The 20,197-nt window shown below is 41.4% G+C and overlaps 1 protein-coding gene across 2 annotated transcripts in view; it reads right to left on the reverse strand.

The window, feature by feature from the left end:
- The window catches only part of LOC139569644 (integrin alpha-X), a 60,420-nt gene that overhangs the window by 22,756 nt on the left and 17,467 nt on the right, over positions 1 to 20,197 (reverse strand). For both annotated transcript variants that reach the window (XR_011673916.1, XM_071391058.1), the window contains exons 13-23: positions 16,168 to 16,308; positions 15,842 to 16,054; positions 15,514 to 15,647; positions 11,902 to 12,044; positions 10,089 to 10,243; positions 6,063 to 6,191; positions 5,665 to 5,738; positions 5,256 to 5,397; positions 4,954 to 5,052; positions 2,098 to 2,177; positions 1,916 to 1,999 (exon numbers count right to left, since the gene is read on the reverse strand). Coding sequence is in view for 1 of the 2 variants with exons in the window: in XM_071391058.1 (XP_071247159.1) it covers positions 1,916 to 1,999; positions 2,098 to 2,177; positions 4,954 to 5,052; positions 5,256 to 5,397; positions 5,665 to 5,738; positions 6,063 to 6,191; positions 10,089 to 10,243; positions 11,902 to 12,044; positions 15,514 to 15,647; positions 15,842 to 16,054; positions 16,168 to 16,308 (1,394 nt within the window). In the remaining variant the exon portion in view is untranslated. The remainder of the gene's footprint in view (positions 1 to 1,915; positions 2,000 to 2,097; positions 2,178 to 4,953; positions 5,053 to 5,255; positions 5,398 to 5,664; positions 5,739 to 6,062; positions 6,192 to 10,088; positions 10,244 to 11,901; positions 12,045 to 15,513; positions 15,648 to 15,841; positions 16,055 to 16,167; positions 16,309 to 20,197) is intronic.

Consider the following 20,197-nt stretch of genomic DNA (forward strand, 5'->3'; position numbering starts at 1 on the left):
AGTCTGTAGAAATTGGTTGATGTTTTTCCTTTGTGTAATGAAGAAGTAGCCCTGTTCAGAACGAGGGTCGAGTGAAGTGTACTGTTTGAGAGAGGCGCGTGACCTGAAAAGCTCGCTCCACTTTGTTTTCCTCCGGTGTTGAACACAGTTTATCCCATCTTAAATTGTATTGATTATTTACGTAAAAAAATACCTAAAGTTGTATTAGGAAAGTTGTTTGAAGTGTTTGGACAAAGATTACAGATAACTTATGAGATATTTTGTAGTCATGTTGCGCGAGTTGGAACCAGTGTTTTTCTGGATCAAACGCGCCAAATAAATGGACATTTTGGATATATAACGACGGAATTAATCGAACAAAAGGACCAATTTGATTTGAATTTGGCGCTCTGCCATTTCACCGGATGTTGTCAAATCGATCCCGCTAAAGCGATTTGATCCCTAAGAAGTTGTAATAACTCTAAATAAATTAAGGATATAGTATAACCTATTTATTTGTTACTGCTCAACACAGGATAGCGGCATGTGTCTCAAATTGTTTGGAGAAAATATCCTTTCTATTTTATTCAGCTATTCTCAATTGTATTCTTCATACTATAAAATAATATAAAATAATGTCACAGAATTCTAAGCAAATCCTGTCCGCTGAATGAAGTAGTGAAGACCACAGCCATTTGGCATAGCCATATCAGGACCTAACATCAGGACAACTCAGAGTATGCTTGTGGCGAAATCCTGCACGGATTTGTTCATCTGAAGTAGACTACATTTTCTTCATATTATGTTTCTTTAGACCTGTCTAAAGTAAAGAATGGATTTATTGTGAAGGTGTAGGCTATATTACATGGATTTATTAGACTTTTTCAAATGTAGATGTTCCAAACGTCTGCTTCAGTGGCTTGTAGGCTATGTCTGGAAGTAAAGGAGATGCTAAATGTGTTTATGTTATTTAACTGTCAATTACCGTGAAACTGACAGTTATTTGCTTGACAATCACTGGTGGCCAAAAAATCGTGACCGCCACAGCCCTATGTCTGATGAAACTCAGATCGAACTCTTTGGCTTGAATGCCAAGCATCACGTCTGGAGGAAACCTGGCACCATCCCTACAGTGAAGCATGGTGGTAGCAGCATCATGCTGTGGGGATGTTTTCCAGCGGCTGGGACTGGGAGACTAGTCAGGATAGAAGGAAAGATGAACAGAGCAAAGTACAGAGAGATCCGTGATGAAAACCTACTCCAGAGCGCTCAGGACCTCAGACTGGGGCGAAGGTTCACCTTCCAACAGAACAACGACCCTAAGCACACAGCCAAGACAATGCAGGAGTGGCTTCGGGACAAGTCTCTGAATGTCCTTGAGTGGCCCACCCAGAGCCCAGACTTCAACCTATATTTATACCAGTGGAGGCTGCTGAAGGGAGGACGGCTCATAATAATGGCTGGAATGGAGCGATTGGAATGGCATTAAACACATAGAAACCATTCCACTCATTCTGCTCCAGCCATTACTACGAGCCCGTCCTCACCAATTAAGGTGCCACCAATCTTCTTTGATTTATACAGTTTATTGACTTTATCCATCTCGTTTATTTATCCATCTCGAAATTAAAGCTAGACAGTCAGGGAATATTGGAAATTCCAAAAACGATGGATAAAGGACTATCTTTTGCAAATTTTGACAGTGAGGACATATAACACATTTTCAGTGCGACCCTCCGGACCTTGTGCAGCCACCAGGGCAAACTGAGTTTTACACACCTGAGTTAGAGCATTGATGTATGTGATCCAACTGCAAAATGTTGTTTAAACATTTTTTACACAAATAATGTCTGAGGGACATAAAAGGCCATATATTTGTAGAACGAGCTAGAAGCAGATATAGGAAAATATGGTATGAAAAATAAATAGCACATACCTTTTAATCACAACATAAATGCTGTATTTCACACCAATCTCTTTCACTTTGAAAAGTTCACTCTCTCGCGAGTGTGTATTTCCACTAAACAGGATGAGACGGGGTAATGCAGTTACTACAAATATTGCTAAACAAAACATCATAAGACATGATAACTTTATCTGAGTGTGTACCGCACATACCTTGAGGCATTAGCAGTGAATTCTATCATTTGGCCAAATTTTGTGTTTCTATCAATCCCATAGGAAATGACAAAGAGAGCCTGAGATGAAGGGAAGGAGAATACAATGTTTATTTAAAATATGACTTTAGACTCCTGTAGAAGCCCAGCAAAAAAAGTATGTCATACGGACATTAGGCGACATTCCCATAAATTCCCTTTTAGGGTTTCAGTGAGACGTTATCCCACAGACCTTCTGAGAACGTTCTATGGACTTTAAAACATTACGTTATCATTGGGACCATAAAGGGATGTTCAGTAAAGATCCCTGTTTGGTCACAGTATAACGTTCTAAAAAAGGTATTTTGGTGACGACTAGGGAACTTTACAAATAGGTTCCTATTTGTTTCTGAAAGGACGTTATCCTTGGGGCGTTCAATGTCAATGATCGCAAGGAGACGTTTCAGGCAGGTCCTGGCCTTCCAACAATAATTAGTCGTTAGGAATTTCCCAGAATGTCACAAAATGAAGAAAAGGATGTTGTGGCATGGTCCTGTGGATGTGTTGTCTAGTTCCCAGTTTGTTCTGGGGATGTCCCCAAGGACGATTTTAGGACATTCTTAAAACGTTCTGTCATGGTCCCCTGTTTTTTTTGGTCTAATACCTGGTTTGTTCCGGAGACGTCCCCAAAGATGGTTAAAGGATGCTCTTAGAATGTACTGTCATGGTTCCCTGTAGGTTTTTGTCTAGTTCATGGCTTGTTCTGATGTTTTTAGTATGTTCCCAAGACATGCATTTTTTCCTGTCATTAGGACGTTGTTTGATGGTCCCAAAGGAATGTTCTCTGGGGGACCTTTGTCTAGATCCCTGTAAGGTACAGTACCAGTACGTCACTGAGGACCATGTCAGGACTTAGTTTTTTTACATTCTCAGGACATACATTTTACTAATCATTATGACTTTGTGTGATGGTCCCAAGGGAACGTTCTCTGGGGGACCTTTGTCTAGTTCCCTCTAAGTTACCAGGACATTGTTGAGGACAATATAAGGATATCTTCAAGACATCCTCAGGACATTTGTTTTATAAGTAAAGTAATGAAATGGAAGAGGGGGTTTGAGTTAAGTGGGACACTGTTCAGCTAAAATAATGTAAATGACAATAAGATGACATATAACATGATCACTTTTACAGTACTTACATTTCAATATGACCCCTTTTGAGATTTGAACTCACAACCTCTGGATTTTGTAACGGCAGATTTCCTCCTCTTTGTCTGAAGAGGAGGTATAGGGATCGGACCAAGACGCAGAGTGGAAAGTGTCCATAATTTATTATAAAATTAACTGAACACTACAATGAAACAAATTAACAAATAGAATCCAACCGAAAACAGTCCCGTGTGGCACGAATACTAACACGAAAGACAAACACCCACAAACACACACGTGAACCCCGGCTGCCTAAGTATGATTCTCAATCAGGGACAACGATTGACAGCTGCCTCTGATTGAGAATCATACCAGGCCGAACGCACAAAACCCCAACATAGAAAACAACACATAGACAACCCACCCAACTCACGCCCTGACCATACTAAATAAATACAAAACAAGAGAAAACAGGTCAGGAACGTGACAGATTTGGAATATACTGATCTTTCTGCTGCACCACAAGATCTGTAGCATTCTCAGAAATCCCCTATACATTTATTGCCTATAACACATCTCTGCACTTAGCAAAAGAGTGCCATTGGCACTGGTATTTCAGTTATCAGTTAATCTGACTATTCTCTAATCGATTTGATTGACCTATTTCTGCAATTTGTGGCTTTTCTGTATAGTTGTCTAATGTTAGTGGGGCATATTACTCTGTTTTAATGTAACTCCTGAATCACTATGATAAATAAAATAGTTTTTTTGAGTGTATTTTTAACAAAGCTTCATTTACTTAGAAGTGCAAACTGTAGCAATACAGTCAGGCATTGACACAGACATGGTGGCATAGCAGGACAATCGGAATGCGGTGAACCAAGAGGTTGTGAGTTCAAATCCCAGGTGAGGACATGTTGAATAATACTTACTGCAAAAATGAAGTACAATGCATTCATGTATGTCAAAGTGTGTCAAATATGTTGAAAACACTGTATGTTAAAAGCACTGTTTGTGTGTAGGTTACCAACAGACAAAGAGCTGTGAATAGATCAGTAGTTCACCAAACAGGGGCTTGATGGGCTCGGCAACAGTAACTAGGGGTGATGTGTAATGAAATGAGAGTGTGAATCCCCAGGTAGGTGGGTATAATGTTTTTTTTGGGGGGGGGGGGGGGACTATCAGGCGACGACGTCCTGATGACTAATACACTGAATGTCCTGAGAACGTCCTAAGATCATCCTGACCTGAGGAATGATCTGACATCCCAGGAACATGGAGGGAACTAGACAAAAGTCTCCGAGAGAACATTCCTTTGTGACCATCACACAATGTCCCGATGACAGGAAAAAATGATATCTTGAGAATGTCCTAAAAACGTATTTAGGGACATCCCCGGGAACAAGCCGGGAACTAGACAAAACCTACACAGGACCATGACACAATGTCTATAGAACATCCTAAAATTGTCCTTGGGGACGGCCCCGGAACAAACAGGGAACTAGACAAAATCTCCACAGGACCATGACACAATTTCCTGACAACTTTCGGTAACCATTTCCTGACTTTCTGTGGACGTCCTAATGACATTTTTTTTGTTGCAGGGAGTACAGATTGCTTCTACAGTTCAATAGGATGTTTTATTTAGTAAGTAATAGGGATGTTATTACAATACAATCTCGTATTACTGTTATTGTAATGATGAACATATGTTGTAAGTGAGACAGACCTTAGAATTGCTTTTGAAGATTGGCTTGTCAATGGTGCAGTCACTTTGTCCCCACATTACATTTCCCACACTGTCTGATGAGTTACACTCCACTCTTCCCTGGAGAGCAATGATAGGACAATGACAATTTATGTCAACTTCAGGCAATAGTTCACTGAAATTACCAATGAAACACTGGAAATGTACATACTGGACCTACAGAAATGACTAAACTATCACTTAAACAATATAAATCCTTCCTGCCCCTCAAACACTGAGTCTATAGCTACTCACTCCCTCTCCTTCCTTGTATGTACTCTTACCTGGAGTATTGTGAACTTCCTGAATGAAAGTCCTGCAGGGTATGTGAGAATAACGTGGCTGTTGTAAGAGTTCTCTTCCCTGCTCTCGACTGACACTGTCACATTTATCACCTCATCTATGCCAACCCTCACCTCTGAAGACCTGAGAGAAGTGAGACAGAGAGAGCAAAAGTAAAAAAAAGAAATGATTCTCATTGTCATTACATCATGCTTGTTTGCCTCAACCTTTGACTATCATTGACATCATCATCCTATCCATCTTCATCATCATTTTCATCTTCATCCATTTTACTCGTCAGCTGCTGCAACGCTCTAATCAACATTCTAATCATCATACTTCTTTAATCAAATGTTTAATCTTACCTAGTAGAAAAACAGAAAGGCTCTGAGTCAATGCTAGTGATCTTACCTAGTGAAATTAAAATCCACTTTCAGGTTGTCAATGCAGTTGTTATCAGCGCCACAGTTGATCTCAAAACCTAACTGTGGGATGAAGAAAGATGTTCACTAAGTTCACTTAACACGTTACCTTCTTCACAGTGACTAGGATATAGATTTATCTTTACCCCCCCCCCCCCCCCTCCCCACACACACACACACACACACACACACACACACACACACACACACACACACACACACACACACACACACACACACACACACACACACACACACACACACACACACACACACACACACACACACACACACACACACACACACACACACAAAGGCCTTTTTCAGGGGATTTCAAATCAACTTTGACACAGCTTTTATTGTCAAAAGTTAAGAGAAGAAACATACAGGATGATATGTTGTAGTCGGAGACTGCGGGGAAAGGATAGGGCTGAGGCCACCAGGAGATGTTGGCAACCCTTCAAATGTGAAGTCAAGTTCATTGGACAGTTCATTGAGGGAGTCCTCTGGGCAAGCCTATAAAAAATAGAATCTTCAGAGACATTTTTCATCATTCAAACTCCTCTAAAAAGAGGTTTACTGTGATATTGTTAACATTGACATGTCAAGGCTCTATGGCTGTATCCGTTAGAGTGTATAGTAATGACAGAGGGGAGAAACCAATGAGCATACACTTTTGACGTTGTCGACGTGACAGCCATAAAGCCCAGACTTAAAAGCTGATACAATTTGATGTGTACTCCACATAATAGGTGCAGTATGTCATTCCAAAGTTTCAGCTGCTATTCTCTCATTGGATCCCGAAAAATACTTTTGACTGCTTAGAGCACTAAGACTCTAAGCCTGAAAAACGCACATCATTCAACTTTTATGGTGACAATTGTTTGCTGTATACTTTGGAAGAATTGGAATTAGGACAAGGCAGTTGGTGAACTTCATGAAATATCTCTGGCAGAATGTTTTAAACGTCTACAGTGACTTTTGCTGTGTCTGACAGTTTCTGGAAGAAAAAAACTATTGCAAACATATCATTTGAATTAAATAATGTTTGGCATGAACTTTTCCCCCAACCTAAATATGCTACACTGCCCGTGAATTTCTCCACTGGGATTCTCTGCCTCTAACCCTGTTACAGGGGCTGAGTCACTGGCTTGCTGGTGCTCTTTCATGCCGTCCCTAGGAGGGGTGCGTCACTTGAGTGGGTTGAGTTACTGGCGTGATCTTCCTGTCTGGGTTGGCGCCCCCCCTTGGCTTGTGCTGTGGTGGAGACCTTTGTGGGTTATACTCGGCCTTGTCTCAGGATTGTAATGTTGGTGGTTGAGGATTTCCCTCTAGTGGTGCGGGGGCTGTGCTTTGGCAAAGTGGGTGGGGTTATATCCTTCCTGTTTGGCCCTGTCCGGGGGTTTCTTCGGATGGGGCCACAGTGTCTCCTGACCGCTCCTGTCTCAGCCTCCAGTATTTATGCTGCAGTAGTTTATGTGTCGGGGGGCTAGGGTCAGTTGGTTACCTGGAGTACTTCTCCTGTCTTATCCAGTGTCCTGTGTGAATTTAAGTATGCTCTCTCTAATTCTCTCGTTCTCTCTTTCTCTCTGAGAACCTGAGCCCTAGGACCATATGTCAGGACTACCGGGCATGATGACACCTTGCTGTCCCCAGTCCGCCTGGCCTTGCTGCTATTCCAGTTTCAACTGTTCTGTCTGCGGTTACGGAACCCCTACCTGTCCCAGACCTGCTGTTTTCAACTCTTAATGATCGGCTATGAAAAGCCAACTGAGATTTATTCCTGATTATTATTTGACCATGCTTGTCATTTATGAACATTTTGAAAATCTTGGCGCTCTCTAATTTTCTCCTTCTCTCTTTCTTTCTCTCGGAGGACCTGAGCCCTAGGACCATACGTCGGGACTACCGGCCGTGGTGACTCCTTGCTGTCCCCAGTCCGCCTGGCCTTGCTGCTATTCCAGTTTCAACTGTTCTGCCTGCGGTTATGGAACCCCTACCTGTCCCAGACCTGCTGTTTTCAACTCTTAATGATCGGCTATGAAAAGCCAACTGAGATTTATTCCTGATTATTATTTGACCATGCTTGTCATTTATGAACATTTTGAAAATCTTGGCTCTCTCTAATTTTCTCCTTCTCTCTTTCTTTCTCTCGGAGGACCTGGGCCCTAGGACCATGCGTCGGGACTGCCGCCCGTGGTGACTCCTTGCTGTCCCCAGTCCGCCTGGCCTTGCTGCTATTCCAGTTTCAGCTGTTCTGCCTGCGGTTATGGAACCGCCACCTGTCCCAGACCTGTTGTTTTTCAACTCTTGATGATCGGCTATGAAAAGCCAACTGAAAATTATTCATGATTATTATTTGACCATGCTTGTCACTTATGAACATTTTTGAACATCTTGGCATAGTTCTGTTATAATCTCCACCCGGCACAGCCAGAAGAGGACTGACCACCCCTCATAGCCTGGTTCCTCTCTAGGTTTCTTCCTAGGTTTTGGCCTTTCTAGGGAGTTTTTCCTAGCCACCGTGCTTCTACACCTGCATTACTAGCTGTTTGGGGTTTTAGGCTGGGTGTCTGTACAGCACTTCGAGATATTAGCTGATGTACGAAGGGCTATATTAAATAAAATTGATTGATTGATTGATTGATTGAAACATTGTCTAGTCTACTCCAAAACATTTTTTAACTACAGTGGTAGACTACACACTTAAAATCAAAATTCTAATGCATTTTATAAACCATGCTCCCTTTTCAGATGCATAGAACAAAATACTTGAAATAATAGCCTATCTAATAGGCCCAATTAAATGAGAGAAGTGCTTGGTAATTTGTTGTAGGCTAAAGCTTCTTCGGCATATGCACCTATCATGGACAGAAAAGGAATTTATTCTGCAATGGTTATGAAACTATATATTATGTTTTATGTTTATAAATTAAATATAGTTTACTTGAGACATTTGAAATTACAGTAGACTATTCAGACGTATACACAGTAGCCTAAAAGAAATGGAAATGGAAAAGGTAAACCGTCTGTTCTGCCATTAAACTGTGCTCTGGATAGTTTCTCGTTACTACTGTAAAGTGGGTCCAATTCAATGAGAGATGGGACGTTGTAGGCCTATAGGCTACTTTGCGAGTATGAACCCATAACCGTCAGAAAAGGAACAACTCTGTTTCCTAGTTTTCCCGGTTCTGACTATTCTGCCTGCTCTGACTCCAAGCCTGCCTGCCGTCCTGTACCTGCCTGACTCTGACCTGATTACGAACATCTGCCTGCCCTGACTGCGAACCTGCCTGCCGTCCTTTACCTGCCTGACTCTGACCTGATCACGAACCCTTGTCTGTCCTCGACCTGCCCTTTGCCTGTCCTTTGCCTGCCCCGTGTTTACAATAAATAATCTGAGAACTGTACTATCCGCCTCCTGTGTCTGCATCTGGGTCATATCCTGAGTCGTGGTAGTCACCAAGTGCCTTCAGAAAGTATTCACACCATTTGACTTTATCCACATTTTGTTGTTACAACCTGAATTTTAATTGAATTCAATTTAGATTTGTTTTGTCACTGGCCTGGCCAAAAAATAAAAGTGGAGTTATGTTTTTCAATTATAATTTTTTTACTAATTCCTAAAAAATGAAAAGCTGAAATGTCTTGAGTCAATAAGTAAAAAAAAAGAAGAACTTGTTATGTCAAGCCTAAATAAGTTCAGGAGTAAAATGTGCATAACAAGTCACATAATAAGTTGCATGGACGCACTCTCTGTACCCCACACATAAAATGATCTGTAAGGTCCCTCAGTCGAGCAGTGAATTTCAAGCACAGATTCAACCACAAAGACCAGGGAGCTTTTCCAATGCCTCGCAAAGAAGGGCTGCTATTGGTAGATGAATAAAAAAAGCAGACATTGAATATCCCTTTAAAAATTGTGAAGTTATTAATTACATTCTGGATGGTGTATCAATCCACCTAGTCACTAAAAAGATTCAGGCGTCCTTCCTAACTTAGTTACCGTAGAGGAAGGAAACCACTCAGGGATTTCACCATGAGGCCAATGGTGACTTTTAAACAGTTACGGAGTTTAATGACTGTAATAGGAGAAAACTAAGGATGAGTCAACAACATTGTAGTTACTCTCCTCATGGCCCACTAGATATCATCAGAATGAGATAAAATAGATAATCTGTAGATTTTCCTGCCTATGCATTTATTTCTGATTGGGAGCCAAGCTCAAATAATGACAAATTAAAAATACTTTACTGACTAAGTTCACTGAATGCCAGATTCGAGTTTTGGTAACTTGGTATACCAAGTTTATGAACGCTGTGTCGTTGGGCATGAGGTTATACTAATACTGGCCATTTGCGTCATTGATAGCTTTTTGGCAAACCCAAATGGAGGGCTAAGTTTCAAACCTACCTCAATAGAGAATTTATGAGAGAAGCATTGCTCTTGAAGTCTTAATGCAATAGTTTTCGTTTCCTCCCGTATCTTTGGACCGATAGAAGCACGATAGTTTGGAGCTTGACGGGTCACATCCAGAGTTAAAGTATAGTTAATCTCTGCTTGAAGATCTGGAGCAAAAGAGATTGCATTTAATGAAAAGGATAAGCTACTCGCATGCAAATGTACAGTGCCTTCGGAAAGTATTCAGACCACTTGACTTTTCCCACATTTTCTTACATTACAGCCTTATTCTAAAATTGATTAAATTAAACATGTTCCTCAGCAATCTACAAACAATACCCCATAATGACAAAGAAAAAACTGTTTTTTAGAATGTTTAGCAAATGTATTAAAAATAAAAAACAGAAATACCATATTTACATAAGTATTCAGACCCTTTGCTATGAGACTTGAAATTGAGCTCAGGTGCATCCTGTTTCCATTGATCATCCTTGAGATATTTCTACAACTTGATTGGAGTCCACCTGTGGTAAATAAAATTGATTGGACATGATTTAGAAAGAAACACACCTGTCTATATAAGGTCCCATAGTTTACTGTGCATGTCAGAGCAAAAACCAAGCCATGAGGTCGAAGGAATTGTCCGTAGAGCGCCGAGACAGGATTGTGTTGAGGCACAGATCAGGGGGAAGGGTACAAAAAAATGTCTGCAGCATTGAAGGTCCCCAAGAACACAGTGGCCTCCATCATTCTTAAATGGAAGAAGTTTGAAACCACCAAGACTCTCCCTAGAACTGGCCGCCCGGCCAAACGAGCAATTGGGGGAAAAGGGGATGACAAAGAACCCGATGGTCACTCTGACAGAGCTCTGGAGTTCCTCTGTGGAGATGGGAGAACCTTCCAGAAGGATAACCATCTTTGCAGCTCTCTTCCCATCAGGCCTTTAAGGTAGAGTGGCCAGACGGAAGCCATTCCTCAGTAAAAGCCACATGACAGCCGGCTTGGAGTTTGCCAAAAGGCACCTAAAGACTTTCAGACCATGAGAAACAAAACTCTCTGGTCTGATGAAACCAAGATAGAACTCATTGGCCTAAATGCCAAATGTCATGTCTGGAGGAAACCTAGCACCGTCCCTACGGTGAAGCATGGTGGTGGCAGCATCATGCTGTGGGGATGTTTTTCAGTGGCAGGGACTGAGAGACTAAACAGGATCGAGGGAAAGATGAACGGAGCAAAGTACAGAGAGATCCTTGATGAAAACCTGATCCAGAGCGCTCAGGACCTCAGACTGGGACGAAGGTTCACCTTCCAACAAGAAAACGACCCTAAGTACACAGCCAAGACAACGCAGGAGTGGCTTCGGGACAAGTCTCTGAATGTCCTTGAGTGGCCCAGCCAGAGCCTGGACTTGAACCCGATCAAGCATCTCTGGAGAGACCTGAAAATAGCTGTCCAGCAATGCTCCCCATCGAACCTGACAGAGCTTATGATCTGCAGAGAAGAATGGGAGAAACTCTCCAAATACAGGTGTGCCAAGCTTGTTGTGTCATACCAAAGAAGACTCGAGGGTGTAATCGTCGCCAAAAGCAGTAAAGGGTCTGAATACTTATGTAGATGTGATATTTCAGTTTTTATTTTTAATACATTTGCAAGCATTTCTAAAACCCTGTTTTTGCTTTGTCATTGTGGGGCATTGTGTATAGATTGATGAGGAAAAAAACATATTATTAATCAATTTTAGAATAAGGCTACAATGTTACAAAATGTTGAAAAAGTCAAGTATTCCGAATGCACTGTAGATAAGAACAATGTTGAGGTCAGAAACCTTTTGTGTCTGTTGTTTGTCTGGTCATGGTGAAACAGACTTTAGCAATGTTGCTCAGGGATGTACTGCAGTCCGACTGGATGGTGGGGATTTTGGCTGGGTTGAAGGAAACTTGTGCCGTCAATGTTACTATAGGCCTGGACCTGGAAGAAAAAAAACATAAAGTATCAGTTTGATGCTCAAAGTATACGTACATTCCACAATGAAGGGTGAGTTATTGGCCTCTGAAGCCTAATTTCCATTGACACCTTAATTAGGGTGTCAATTCGAGCTGGCTCGATTTTCAAATTTGAGCTGGTTCAGGGAGTCCCGGCTAACACAGCCCAGATTCACAACTGGTGCTGGCTGGATTAGGTTCAGGCTGGTGACGCCATTACAATGCAACCACCAGCTAGCTGATCACTCACTCAATGCTGATACATTTGGCTTTGGATTTGTTGCTGCTAGCTAGCTGAGCTACTGCAATAGTCAGACATGACACTCCACTTAGTATGATATGTTACGTTCTTATGGTATGTGTTAATTTGTGGATTCCCATCATCCATTTCATTTTGGATTTTACAAATTACAATTCATGTGATATGTTACGTACAAAGTGTTACAAGTTTGCCAAACGTTCAATATGTTCCGAATTTGCAAAATGTATGAAATGTTACCAATTCCAATTTTTTGTTGATAATGTTAAATAGGTGGCTAACATTAGCTGGGTTCGGGGTGAAGGTTAGGAGTTAGGTTAAAGGGTTAGGGTTAGCTAAAAGGGTTAGGGTTAGGTAAAAGGGATAAGGTTAGGGTTAGCTAACATGCTAAGTAGTTGCAAAGTTGCTACCTTTGGGTTGCTACACATTTGCGTAATAAGCCCACCCTCCTTGCATTTTTGCCTTAAGCAACATTCTGTCTCATGCAACGATTCCAAATGTAAGATATCATACTAATTTGAGTGTCCTGGATTTACATTCACTATGACACCAGGCTGCTGAACAATAATATTTTGTTAGAACAGTGTTGTTTTTGGTTAGCAGCTAGCTAATGTTAGCTTGAAATGACCCTGCAAAAAAAAAATTGTCATTAGGACTTTGTGTCGTGGTCCTGTGGAGGTTTTGACTAGTTCCCAGCTTGTTCCGGGGACGTCCCCTTTGATGATTTGAGGACGTTGTGTCATGGTCTTGTGTAGGTTTTTGTCTAGTTCCCGGTTTATTCGGGGGACATCCCGAAGGATGTTTTTAAGACCCTCTTAGAACGTTCTGTCATGGTTCCCTGGAAGTTTTTGTCTAGTACCCAGCTTGTTCAGGGGACGTCACCAAGGACGTTTACAGGGCCTTCTTAGAACTTTCTGTCATGGTCCCCTGGAGGTTTTTGTTTAGTTCCCAGCTTGTTCTGGTGACGTCCTTAGAGACATTTTTAGGACATTCCCAATATGTAATTTTTTCCTTTCATCGGGATGTAATGCAATGTTCACAAGGAACGTTTTCTGGGAGACTTTTGTCTAGTTCCTGGGACATCATTGAGAACCAGGTCAGAATGAATTTAGAACAAATGTTTTTAGGCCAATTGCAACCAACATTGAGCACCATCCCAACACGAGGTGATCTCTCGGTAAACCATCAATATGTGCTAAGATCACCCGCACAGCTGATCTCAATTGCAACCACTATTGGCCAACATATTACCTCTCCCTAAAGCTGATTATTGTTTGTTTTTTGGGATCCCCATTAGCTTTTCCAGAAGCAGCAGCTACTCTTTCTGGAGTCCACAAAAAACATGACAAGTAACAAAACACTGATACACTGATAGACAAGGACAGTCACACAAATTTAGAATGCAACAAAAAAATAATACAAACAATACAACAACAAAAATATTGTGTGTTAGAGTGTTTGTGTGTGTGTGTCCTCACAGTCCTCGTCGTTCCATTTTTCTAAAGGTAATTTTGCTGTTTGCTTGAGTAATTGGAGATGGAAGAGAATTCCATGCGATCATGGCTCTGTATAATACTGTTTATTGACGTGAATTCGTTTTGGGCTTGTTGACTGTGAAGAGACCCTTGGTGGCATGTCTCGTGGGGTATGTATGGGCAGGGCTCAACATTCAGGGATGCCTGCTGTCCTGGCCACATCTGCCAAGCTTACAAGGCCAGTTAATACATTTTTCATATGGTCTGCTTGGGCCAGTACATTTAAACACTACAAAACAGACAATAATAATTTATATTTGTATTTAATCCTTCATAATCTTCCCACGTCTGATGCTTCAAACTTGTTATCAACCAGCATTCGGTTTCCAGGTGGAGTCAAGAATGTCAAAACCTTCCCTCTCCATCTCGAGTGAGCACCACCTCAGTACATCCTGGATACTCGATCCAGATCCGTCTCAGGAAAAAAATATATACGTATATATATTGTAAAAATGCAATTTTGTGTTCAATATAATTGCTTAAAAACCAGATTAATTCCCGAAGCTGTGTCATTTATTCATCAGCGGAATATCAACTGTCCGGTGGCAAGAGCACGCAATCCCTCATACAGCTGATTGCTGCATGGAAAGAAATGTGTTCCAGTCACTGTGCAACATTCAGTCACTGTGCAACATTCCTATATGCAATCGCGGAAAAGACAACAGTTTTGATGGCAATTATTGAAAAGAGCAGGATCCCAGATTTCCAGTACTGTTTGATTTATTTCTCAACTCAACCCAATTGGCAGGGTTTTACAATCTGGCATGACAATAAAATGTGTCTGGCATGACAATAAAAAAAGTAACTGCAGGAAGTGCGTCACGGCCATTCGAGTGCACAAACGGTAGGCCTATATTCACTGTAAAAAATCACATACTTTTTTTAGGCTCTAGTGCCATTGGGAGTTTTGTTTAGTGTGATCTAGGTATTGACTAGCCCATTGAGGTAAACAATGCAGATGAACAACCCCATGCTTCAGCCATGCATCAGGCTATAGGTGATAATGCTTATTGCTAAAATAGCACACCTGCCTGCAAAATGGACCATGTACAGGACCTAAATATATTACTTTTCCTGAATTCTTTATTGGGCTCATTTCTGGAAGGGAATATTACATTTGAAACAGTTTTTTTTATCAATCAATCATGGATTTTAGCTAGCCAGGTCATATTGATACATTGAAAGCAAGCTAGATACATCTTATTTAAATATATATATATTAGCTAGCTGGCTAGTAGCCTATGCCATGGTAAGCAAGGTAAGAATTTAGCTAGCTAGCTTGCCTATTCATTGAGTTAACAAATGACAATGGTAACCGTTTAACTAACTAACAAGCTAAACACTTGGCAAGCTGGTACTAGCACTAGCACTATGGGGTAATGGAAAGTAAATTAAAATCGTTCAGCAACATTTTGTTAACTAGTTATCTAGTTATGATCATGTAGCTGTCAGCAAGAACATTCTACAAATTCTAGTTAGCTAGCAACATTAGTCCATTAGTGTTAGCTAAATTGGCAAATTCATAAGCAACAACATGACATCATTTCTAAATTCTAGAGTCAATGGATAAACAATTTGAGCTGTGCCCATCAAGGCCAGCCCAACTTGGCTTGAATTTAATTGCCAATGGAAACAAGGCTTGAAATATTATTTGGAGATACCTGAGTAAGAGAACAGCCCCATTTGATCCCACGGCCAAGTCTGGGAGAGAGTCCGAACTCATGTCCAGGGAAGTCTGACTGATGGACAGTCCAAAATACTTTAATCCAGGCTGTACATCTGAGGCTGAAATTCTCTATCAAGAGATGGAAAGGAAGAGGAAAAGACACAGTAGATATAATCAGATTTTCTATTACACCTTCAATTATCTCTGCCGTGTTTCTCTAGTGGATTTACACTTTAGTTTAAAGAATGGAGACAATGTCTGTCTGTCTCTCTTTATGCTCATATCCACCACCCTCATTCAATGTCTATCTTTCTCCCACATACCTGAGATTTGATTTTGCTGATTCCACTTCTCGTCCCATGGAATATGTAGACACTTCCTTGACCATCGTTCTCTAGAGGTGCTCCTACAGCTAAATCATTAAATCCATCCATATTCAGGTCAGGCAGTGGGGCAAGAGAAGTTCCAAACCTGCCCATCTGTCCTGCATCCCCCACCAGTGTCATCTCAGCAACTAATTGACAGGCCACCCCAGACTGGGAGAAAAACAGGCAATCAGTAAAAGTGATCAGGCTGAAGCATGTTTTTATCAATTGTTTTGTCAGATTTGGTCAATTATGAGGTGAATCAAAAAAGATCTACCAATTACCCTGTCACTGATGGTACAGACATATACCCTGCCCTCTCTGTCTCTGTCTGTGAACATCGGAGCTGATATGAGGACTAGGTCGCTATATGAGTCTTTATTCACATCCATCGCACAGACCTCTGCCCCAAAATAAGCGCCAATCTGAAAGAATGAGAGAACCACAATTATGATTATTTCCCCGCCAGATAACAAATAACCTTTCTGACAGATCACACTAACACTTAATTTTTTTATTCTCTCAATTAATTAAATCATGCACTGACATACATGCCCACATTATTGGTGCATTTCCACTGTCAGGCTTTGTAGCAGTGTTTGGTCAAAAAGTCAAAACATCCCGGGCCATGAACCTACCCAGACTTGGGGCCAGACTGGGGGATAGTGGAAGATACATTAATAACATCTCGTGGATAGGGGGCACTATTTTCACGTCCGGATGAAAAGCATGCCCAAAGTAAACTGCTTGCTACTCAGGCCCAGAAGCTAGGATATGCATAGTATTAGTAGATTTGGATAGAAAACAAACTGAAGTTTCTAAAACTGTTTGAATAATGTCTGTGAGTATAACAGAACTGATTTGGCAGGCGAAACCCCGAGCACAATCCATCCAGGGAATTTTTTTGTTGAGGTCAATCTGTTTTCCATTAGGTTTCTATGGGAAGCCCTTTTTAATAGGAATCTGGTTGCAGTTCCTATGGCTTCCACTAGATGTCAACAGTCTGTAGAATTTGGTTGATGTTTTTCTTTTGAGAAATGAAGTGTCACTCCAGATGGATTCTACTGTTTGGTGCGCGTGACCTGGAACGCGCTTCATGTTGTTCTTATCCGGTATTGAACACAGTATTTCCCGTCTTAAATTTCATCGATTATTTATGTTTTAGGGTACCTAAAGTTGGATTAGCAAAGTTGTTTGAAATGTTTGGACCAAGTTTACAGGTAACTTATTAGATACTTTGTAGGCATGTTGGGCGAGTTGAAACCGGTGTATTTCTGAATCAAACGTGCCAAATAAATGGAAATTTTTGGGACATAAAGAAGGACATTATCGAACAAAAGGACCATTTGTGATGTTTCTGGGACATTTTGGAGTGATAACAGAAGAAGATCTTCATAGGTAAGGCATATATTATATTGCTATTTCTGACTTTTGTCGCACACCTGCCTGGTTGAAATCTGATTATCATGTGTTTGTATGCGGGGTGCTGTCCTCAGATAATCGCATGGTTTGCTTTTGCCGTAAAGCCTTTTTGAAATATGACACCTTCGTTGGATTAACAAGAAGTTAAGCCTTATTTTGATGTATTATACATGTGATTTCATGAAAGTTAAATATTTATAGTAATTTAATTTGAATTTGGTGCTCTGCAATTTCACTGGATGTTGGCCAAGTGGGACGCTACCGTCCCAAATATCCATAAGAAGTTTTAACAAAACAATGGTCAACAATTTTACTGAGTTACAGTTCATATCATTAAATTGAAATAAATTCATTAGGCCCTAATCTATGGATTTCACATGACTGGGACCCAGGCCCAACCACTAGAGAACCAGGCCCAGCCAATCAGAATTCGTTTTTTCCCACAAGAGGGCTTTATTACAGACATACTCCTCAGCACTCCCACCCACCCCCTCAGACAATCCCGCAGGTGAAGAAGCCGGATGTGGAGGTCCTGGTCTGCGGTTGTGAGGCCGGTTGGACGTACTGCCAAATTATCTAAAATGACATTGGAGGCGGCTTATGGTAGAGAAATTAACATTCTATTCCTTGCCAACAGCTCTGGTGGACATTCCTGCAGTCAACATGCCAATTTCACGCTCCCTCAAAACTTGAGACATCTGTGGCATTGTGTTGTGTGACAAAAGGCCACTCATTTTAGAGTGGCCTTTTATTGTTCCCAGAACAAGGTTCACCTGTGTAATGTTCATGCTGTTTAATCAGCTTCCTGATATGCCACAACTGTCAGAGAAATATATTTTTTTAAGAGAGAAATCTGAGAGAAATAAACTTTTTGTGGGTATGGAACATTTCTGGGATCTTTTATTTCAGCTCATGAAACATGTGACCAACACTTTGCATGTTGAGTTTATATTTTTGTTCAGTATAATAATAATACTTTGGGGCTGCTTATATTTGTCCGGTTACACACAAGTGTGGAATGCAAATGTGTTTGTTAAGACCTTCCATGGTTAACACCTCACAAAGCAACTGTTTGATTATGCAAAGTTTGTTGACACATCTCGTTTCAAGTTTTAAAGTGAAATGTCTTTCTTGCAAACTCAAAACCCAACAATGCAATAATAAATAACAATGATTTACTAGAAAAAAACACGAGAAATAAGAATTGGAAATATGAAATACACAATAAAGTAAGTAAGTAAGCATACTATATACACAAAATATTTAAGAAGTCAGATCCAATAGCATATTTACATGTGCAGGGATACTGGAATGATGAAGGTAGATATGTATAGGGGTAAGGGGACCAGGCAACAGGATACAAGATAAACAGAGTAGCAGCAGCTTGTATGTGAGGAGTCTGTATAAATATATGTGCATATTATGTGTGCGTGAGCAAATGATGGAGTGAGTGTTTGTGTGTGTGTTGGAGTGACAGTGTGTGGGGCCCTGTGAGTGTGCATAGAGTGCAAAGATTGAAATAAAAGGTCGATAAAGGTATAAGGTTAACTCAGATAGTCAGTGTAACTATTTTCTTAGCTGGGGATAGAAGCTGTTGAAGAACCTGTTGGTGTCAGACTTGATGTACCGGTACCTCTTGCCGTGCTGCAGCAGATTAAATAAACTTTTTCAACCTCCTATGGGGGAAGAGGCACTGTAGTCAGTGTGTGCGTGTTTGGACCATTTTTAGTCTTTAATGATTTGGACACCGATGAACTTGAAGCGTTCTAACTGCTCCACTGCCACCCTGTCGATGTGGATGGGGGAGTGCTCGTGGCGGAGGTGAGGTTGCCTACCCTCACCACCAGGGGTCGGCCCGTTAGGGAGTCCAGAATCCAGTTGCAGAGGGAGGTGTTCAGAACCAGAGCCTAAGCTTGGTGACGAGCATGGAGGCGCCAATGGTGTTGAACGCTGAGCTGTAGTCAATAAACAGGATTCTCACATAGGTATTCCTCTTCTCTAAGTGGGTGAGGGTAGTGTGGAGAGCAATTTAGTTTGCGTCGTTTATGGATCTATTGGGGCGGTACGCAAAATGGAGTAGGTCTAGGGTGGCTGGGAGGGTGGAGTTAATGTGTGCCATAACCAGCCTCTCAAAACACTTCATGATTACAGAAATGAGTGCTATAGGGCGGTAGTCATTGTGGCATTAAGTCTTAGAGTTCTTTGGAACAGGAATGATTGTGGTCGTCTTAAAACATGTGGAGATTACACACTGGGACAAGGAGAGGTTGAAAATGACCGTGAATATGCCTGCCAGCTGTTCTGCGCATGCTCTGAGAACGCGCCCTGGAATATCGTCGGGGCTCCCAGCCTTGCAAGTGTTGACCTGATTAAAGACCCTTCTCACATCGGCCTCAGAAAGCGAGATCACCAAATCCTCTAGGTCGGTGACAGCCCTCACAGCCGGCTTGATGTTGTTGTCAAAGTGTGCATAAAATACATTGAGTTCGTCTGGTAGAGAGGCATCGTTGGGCAGATCACGGTTGAATCTTCCTTTGTAATCCGCAATGGACTGTAGCCCCTGCCGGAGTCTCACAGTCCTGTAGCATAACCTCAGACTCTGGTGACCATTTCTCAATGGAGTGAATCGCAGGTACTTCCTGTTTCAGCTTCAGTTTGTAAACAGGAAGCAGGAGTATGGAGTCATGATCTGATTTGTTGAATGGCGGACGAGGGAGGGCCTTGTATGCTTGCTTGTGGGTAGAATAGCAGTGGTCTGGGACTTAATCGCCTCTAGTGGCGTTGGAGACATGTTGATGGATGTTGGGCATCACATATCTTAGTGACGCCAAAATAAAATCTCTGACAACCAGAAAGTCAGCCTCTGGGTGTAGGTTTTCCTGCTTGTTTATA

This window comes from Salvelinus alpinus, chromosome 3, assembly GCF_045679555.1.
Source record: "Salvelinus alpinus chromosome 3, SLU_Salpinus.1, whole genome shotgun sequence".
Classification (NCBI taxonomy): Eukaryota; Metazoa; Chordata; class Actinopteri; order Salmoniformes; family Salmonidae; genus Salvelinus; species Salvelinus alpinus.